The sequence below is a fragment of the Penaeus monodon genome, chromosome 35, assembly GCF_015228065.2.
Source record: "Penaeus monodon isolate SGIC_2016 chromosome 35, NSTDA_Pmon_1, whole genome shotgun sequence".
Lineage (NCBI taxonomy): Eukaryota > Metazoa > Arthropoda > Malacostraca > Decapoda > Penaeidae > Penaeus > Penaeus monodon.
Window position 1 is genome coordinate 8,439,453 of NC_051420.1, and position 7,500 is coordinate 8,446,952.

General features: G+C 41.0%; 1 protein-coding gene across 1 annotated transcript in view; it reads left to right on the forward strand.

Moving 5' to 3' along the window:
• The window catches only part of LOC119595219 (dynein assembly factor with WDR repeat domains 1-like), a 25,935-nt gene that overhangs the window by 17,178 nt on the left and 1,257 nt on the right, over window positions 1–7,500 (forward strand). The window contains exons 5-7 of the mRNA XM_037944384.1: window positions 2,856–3,043; window positions 4,044–4,173; window positions 4,542–4,717. Coding sequence (XP_037800312.1) covers window positions 2,856–3,043; window positions 4,044–4,173; window positions 4,542–4,717 — 494 coding nt within the window. The remainder of the gene's footprint in view (window positions 1–2,855; window positions 3,044–4,043; window positions 4,174–4,541; window positions 4,718–7,500) is intronic.

Below are 7,500 nucleotides of genomic sequence, written 5' to 3' on the forward strand. Positions count from 1 at the left end.
CTCCTCTCTCTATTTATCTATCTCTCTACCTATCTATCCATACATCTATCTATCTATCTTGCTCATTCTGTTTCTCTGTTTCTGTTTTTCTCCTCCTCTGCCTTTCTCTCATACTCACGCGCCCCTTTCTCTTACTATAACTGTCTGTCTGTCGATCTGTTTCCCTCACTCTCTTTCACTTTCTCTCCCTTCTTCCTTCTATCCCTTTCTCTTTCCTCCCCTCTCTCTTTCTTACTCTCACCTCCTTATTCCTTCTTTTATTCTCTCTCTCTTTCTCTCATTCTCCTCCTCTCTCTCTCTCTCTCTCTCTCTCTCTCTCTCTCTCTCTCTCTCTCTCTCTCCCTCTCCTGTCTCTCTCTCTCTCCTCTATCCCCCTTTCTCTCTCTCTCCTCCTCCTCCTCTCTTTCTCTCCCCTCTCTCTCTCTCCCCTCTTTCTCTCTCTCTCTCCTCTTTCTCCCCCTCTTTTCTCTCTCTCTCTTCTCTCTCTCCTTCTCTTCCTTTTCTTCTCTGTTTTCTCTCTGTCTCTGTCTCTTTCTTTCTCCTTCTCCTTTTCCTCACTCCTTTTCCTCTTTTCCTTTTCTTTCTCTCCTCTCTTGTTCTGTTTCTGGATTCTCAAAGGCATTTGACATGTGAGCCATGACACCCCTTTCAAAGAAATGTAACAGCTGGTAAATTGAATACATTTGGGTTTAATTCATACCTTTCCAATAGATACTCAGTTTTGAATGGGTAAATATAATTTCATCTGCACTTCATGTTTAGTTTTGGGGTACCTCAGGTCCCTATTAGGGCCATTATTATCCCATTTTTGTTAAAGATAAGCCAATTACTTCGGATTCCTTTTCGTACAATACGCAGATGACACCAAACTATTCCGTGGTAGAGTTGGTGATCTTCAAGATCTAACAACGGAGCAGAAGAAACTTTATTGAAATGCAAATGGTACTTTCCCGAAAAATGGTCTCAGAGTAAATGAATCCAAACTCAGTGCATTTTTATTGGTAGCCCAACAACTTTTCTCCGCATCCTGCGACCCATATATTATTTGGAAATACAAGATAATCCCCAGTGAAAAATGGAAGATTTAGGAAATAACTGGACCGTTATATGCGCTTTGATAGTCCCCTTAGACCAATGTCAAGAAGGTAACAGGAACTCTCCTCTCATAACGATTCAGAACAAATACGACACACCAAAAAGGGTTTTGATGTCCAGCTCTTTCACTGAGCATTATCATTATTGCTCCCGAATATGGGTGTGGCCATTAAACACAGATTGAAAAGTCCCGAAACTACAAACTTTGGCAAGTAAAGTATCTTGGGGTTGGGCCCCAAATCGACCCTTTGTCCATTCTAAATACTGCAATGTTAGAATTGACCAGAAATGTCCTTTTATTTATGTAAATTTTAGTTTTTAAAATTTAAAACAGCTTCCTCACTGGCTGTTTCCACTTCCGAAAGTTTAGTGATGGCCATGGGTTTTGGGGAAACCGCAAAGCAACATCTATTATTCCTCGAACTTCACGTAACATTGGAAAAAAGTTATTTCATGTAAGGACTCTGTTTTTGGAATATTTACACAATCATGAAAGGGTGTGGAAGCATATTTCTTTTAAAAAGAAACTCAAAGTCTTCCCACTAAAAAAGTAATCTAGTAATTTTTAATTAATTCTAAAAGTTTTACATTCTTTTTTTATTTTTTTTGTAATCTATGATTTTTTTTTGATTTCATGTAACGCCATGATTTTATTGATTTATGTAACTCTTATGATTTTATTGATTTTATGTAACACTATGATTTTATTTATTTTAAATAACGCTATGATTTTAAAGTAACGTCATGATTTTATTGATTTTTTGTAAGTCATGATTTATTTATTTTATGTAACGCTACGATTTTATTGATTTTATGTAACGTCATGATTTTATTATTTTATGTAACTTATGATTTTATTTTTTATGTAACGTCCTGATTTTATTGATTTTATGTAAGTAGTGGTCACAAACTATGTTTTTTCTTTTGATCTCTGTGAATTTCTATATTTAAAGAGATTATTTCTTTCCATAATAATTTATCCAATTTATGTTGAAGTTTGGCGACAATCTTAACCTCATTGATATTGTTTTACTTGCCATTTAAGTTTGTAATAACCATTTTATGGAATAAACTTTTTTATTTGATTTGAATTTGAACTCTCCTCTCTCCCCCTCTCTCCTCTTCTCTCTCTCCTCTCTCTCTCTTCTCTCTCTCTCTCTCTCTCTCCTCTCTCCTCTCTTCCTCCCTCTCTCTCTCTCTCTCTCTCTCTCTTCTCCTCTCTCCCCTCTCTCCTCTCCTTTTCTCTCTCTCTCTCTCTCTCTCCTCTCTCTCCTCTCTCCTCTCCTTCCTCTCCGCTCATCTCTCCTCATCTTTCTCTCTCTCTCTCTCTCTCTCTCTCTCTCTCTCTCTCTCTCCCCTCCTCCTCTTTTCCCTTCTCCCCTCCTCCTCTCCTCTCTCTTCTCTCTCTCTCTCTCCCTCTCCTCCTCCCCCCCCTTTCTCCTCTTCTCCCCTCTCTCTCTCTCTCCTCTCTCTCTCCCCCCTCCCCTTCTCCCTCTTCTCTCTCTCCTCTCTCCGTCTCTCCTCCTCTCTCTCTCTTCCTCTCTCTCTCTCTCTCGCTCTCCTCTCCTCTTCTCTCGCTCTCGTCTCCTCTTCTCTTCTCGATCTCTCTCCTCTCTCTCTCTCTCTTTCTCTCTCTCTCTCCTCTCGACCCCTCTCTCTAAAATCTCTTCTCTCTCTCCTCCTCTCTTTTCTCTCTCTCTCTCTCTCTCTCTCTCTCTCTCTCTCTCTCTCTCTTTCTCCCTCTCCCTCTCTCCCTCCAGCGAACTCGTAGCGACCTCCAGCTTCGACGGCAGCCTCAGGGTGTGGACCTCCCCGGAGGGCGCTTGCGAGCTAGCCCTAGAAGGCCACAAAGGCCCGGTGGCAGTGGTCCGTCCGCTGGCCACCTCGCGCCATCACCTCCTCACCGGGGGCATGGACACGTCGGCACGGGTGTGGGACTTGCATATGGGTCAGTGGTCGGAGTGGGTTTGGTTGTGAGTGGTAGGAGTGGGTTTGGTTGTGAGTGGTAGGAGTGGGTTTGGTTGTGATTGGTAGTAGTAGGTTTGGTTGTGAGTGGTGGTGAGTGGTAAGATGGTGTTGGTTGTGGTGATGCGTGGTAAGTGGTTGGTGTAGACCAGTGCTGATAGAGAATTGGACTAGGTGTTAGTCGTGTTAGTATTTAACCCGACTAATTGTAAATTAATTATATTGCGTGTGTAGAACTATATACTAAGATACACTTGACAGGATGCTAAAGTTTGTTGACAGGCTGACAGAGTAGTGATGATAATTATTTGATAAATGGCAAGTAAGTCATAATAATAAAGTGAAATACAACGATGTTACTTAGACATACAACTTTCAGCTCGTTACTACTAACCTCTCAAGTGCATCATAACCTGTCTCATTATAAAGAAATGAAATATAGGCATAGTGAGTGCTAGTAATTAGTGAAGAATTAAATTTTAGATACAATGTCGATGTTCACAGATGATTGTGTCACATAAAGAGGGTGAAGTAAATGATAAATGCAACCATGATTTGAGAAGTGAAAATGTCGGCTTTCACCGTAGACTTATAGTGTGAAGCTTTTTGCTCTTTTTAGCCTAAAGGATTTTTTTTATTCTACTTACACACAAGAAACCAATGTAATTTCAGTATATTATATATAAAGGGTGTGGGAGTTTGTAAATAAAGCATGGTTATGATATAATGATAGGATATAAAAAGGAGGAACAAACATTTTTTTTGGTGTATAGTCCGGAATAGTCGATCAAAAATGCAGAGGAAATGAAACATATATATAAAATGGGATGAAATATGATATACCAATATAGAAATATAAACATATATTTTTTTCGAGAATCATTTCCTAGGATTAGTAATCGGGAATAAAGAACAAAGCATATCTAAATAATTCAACCATATTCATAACGACACTAAAATTAATATATACCTTTTTTTTCTAGGAGAGAACACCGTGACACTGACAGGTCACAAGGGAGCTGTGGTGGGGGTAGGGGGGGACAGGTCAGGTGAACTTCTGTACACAGCTTCCTTTGATGGCACTGTGAAACTGTGGGACACACGCTCTTACACGTAAGTCAGAGATGGAGTGCACCTTTGGGCTTTTATTTTTCGTTAAAGGGTGGAGTAGAGAGAGATTGGGAGCGGGGGGAGGGTGTGGTGTGGTGTTTTTTTCTGATATGGGGGAGCGATAGTTTGTATTTGTTATGGTGTTTTTTTTTTTAATTTCTTTTACTCTTTTCCGTGTTTTTCATTCCCCCCCCTCTGTCTGTCTGTCTGTCTCTCTCTTTCTCTCTCTCTCTCTCTCTCTCTCTCTCTCTCTCTCTCTCTCCCTCCCTTCCTCCCTCCTCCCCCCCATCTCTCCCCTCCCACTCCCTCCTCCCCCTCCTCATTCCTCCCCCCCTCCTACTAACCCCTTCCTTACCTCCCTCCCCCCCCAGATGCAGCTCGACCCTCCAAGGTCACGAGGGCGAGGTCAACGGCGCTGACCTGAGCTGGTGTGGGCGGTACCTGGCCTCGTGGGGAACGGACGCCGCTGCCCTCCTCTGGGACGCTCGCCGTGTCGACCAGCCGCTCCACGCCGTCCGCTACGATGCTGAGGTGTTGGGGGTTGAGGGTTGGGGGTTGGGGGTTGGGGTTGGGGTTGGGGTTGGGGTTGGGGTTGGGGGTTGGGTGTTGAGGGTTGGGGGTTGGGGGTTGGGGTTGGTGTTGGGTGTTGGGTGTTGAGGGTTGGGGGTGGTTGGGGGTTGTGGTTTGGATTTTGAGGGTAGATTGTTGAGTGTTGTGAGTTGGATGTTGAGTATTGTGGATTGGATGTTGAATGTTAGATGTTGAGTGTTGTAGGTTGGATGTTGACACTTGCATGATAAGTGGTAGATGCATGTTAAATATTTAAATGTTAAATGTAGGATGTTGAGTGTCTGATGTTGAATGTTGTGTTAAATTTTGAATTATGAATGTTACATTTCGGATGTTTATGCATGTTGAACTCCGTGCAAGGGAGTGAAAGTTATTTTTTTAACGATTTGATTTATTTTCATATAACTTTAACGGGTACGATTAAGCTCAGACTCATCCCTTTGTTTTACTTCAAGTTTATTTTTAATATCGTATGGTATTTATAAGATTTCTGTTTAGGGGGGGGGCAGTAATTTTTTCGTGAAAGTAAAATTACCGGGACGTAGTTATTTTTTCCAAATTTTACTTTTTTCCCCAAATTTTACAACTTTGCTTCTCTGTTATTGCCTTTCTTTTTTTCTCGACATGATCGGCCTTTGTATTTGGTTCCAGGAACGAATCCTGATTTGAAATAATCACTCTCTTTTTCTCTCTCTCTCTCCCTCCCTCTCTTTCTCCACCCTCCACTCTCTCTTTTTCTCTTTCTCCACCCTCCACTCTCTCTCTATGTTTCTCTCCCTCTATCTGATGTCGCTTTTTCATTTTTAATTTTCTTCACTGTAAAGGTACAAGGCTCTTGCTTATCAACACTTGCTAGTCTTGGCTGTTATTAAAAGCTATGATGTGTTTTCCACTTATCTTTCGACCCTATCTCCGTAATGGATAAGGAATAATGGTAAAAAGAAAAAGAAAGAAGTGATATTACTTATATATTCGAACCTATATCTATATAAAATAATGTAAAATAAAAAAAAAAGTATATATATATACATATATATATATATATATATATATATATATATATATATATATATATATATATATATATATATATATATATATATATATATATAAACGTTAAAATGCAAATCGAGATTATATATATGCATTTAAAAGACACCGCTCCTAACCTTTAAAATCCCCTATTTCCCAAAAAAATAATTATACATTTTACTTAATAATCTTCAGTTTTAGATTCCCATTATATATAAATAAAACTAATATATATATATATATAATTTATAAAAATATATATATAATTTATTATTTTATTATATATTATTACCATACGCCCATTTTCCCACCACTACGCCCATGCCCCGGTGGTCGACGGCGCGTGGGGGCAGCTGTGGGCGGCGACTGGTGACGGGAAGCGTGGACAAAACAGCTCGATGTAATATAAATTCCTTAACTTCTCTCGCGTTTGTGGCCAGGGGGGAAAGTTCTAAGGTGAGGGTTAAAGTGGGAGAAAAAAAGAGAGAGAGCAGAGAAGAGAGAGAGAGAGAGAGAGAAAGAGCAGAGAGAGGGGGAGAAGAGGAGAGAGAGAGAAGAGAGAGGGAGCGGAGAGAGGAAAAGAAAGAGAAGAGAGGAGAGAGGAGCAAAAGTGAAAAAAAAAAAAAAAAAAAAAGAGGGTGAAAAAGAAAAAGGGGGAGGGGGGGAAAAAGGGTGGGGAGGGGGGGGGGGGGGGGGGGGGGGGTGTGTGTGGGGGGGTGTGTGTGTGTGTGTGGGGGGGGGTGGGGTGGGTGTGGGGTGTGTGGTGTGTTTGGGGGGTGTGTGGTGTGTGTGTTGTGTGTGGTGTGTGTGTGTTTGTGTTGTGTTGTTGGGGTGTGTGGTTTTTGTTGTGTGTGTGGGTGTGGTGTGTGTGTGTGTGTGGTGTTGTGGGGGTGTGTTTTGGGGTGGTGAGGAGAGAGGAGAGAAGACGGAGAGGGGGGGAGAGGAGAGAGAGAGTGTGAGAGAGAGAGTGGTGTGTGTGTGTGTGTGTGGGGTGTTGTGTGTGTGTGTGTGTGTGTGTGTGTGTGTGTGTGTGTGTGTGTGTGTGTGTGCGCGCGCGTGTGTATTTTGGATGCAGATATAAACCTGCATGTATTTAGGAAGGACAGAAATCGTGTATCTGTGCATGTGAATTCGCACTTAAAACTGTGTTTTACATATGTACGACGCATAAGTGCATGTACTTTTATTAGAATAGCACATGTGAGCACAGCCACTTCATATCACCCGTTCACACACCTGTTCTCTCTCTCTCTCTTTGCACAGGTGTCCTTCAACCCAGCTGGAACAAGAGTTATTACGGCGGGTGAAGATTGTCGACTCAGAATCTGGGACGCGGAGAACGGAAACTGGCATTCAGGCAAGATTTTATTCCTTTTTTTTAAAGCGACATTTCATGGTTGATTTTATTTTTACTGACTGGGAGTTTTTTTTTTGTCTCCTATAAAGTTCGTAACACTGGATCGGCTGATGCCCCAAGCTTAGAATCATAGTTCCTCTTGACCCTTTGACATTGCAGATACACACATCCTAATACTGTTATTTAGTGAAATACCAAAGAGAACAAATAGGAAACAATTACTTGACAGATTTTTAAAAAAGCTTTATTTATTTTTTTTAAATTCTATTATTATTCTTATTCATATTCATATTACCATTATTTTTTTTTTATGAATATAGACTTCCATGGTTAGTTATGTTATCAGTACCCAGTGGTTTCCTCCCCCCCTT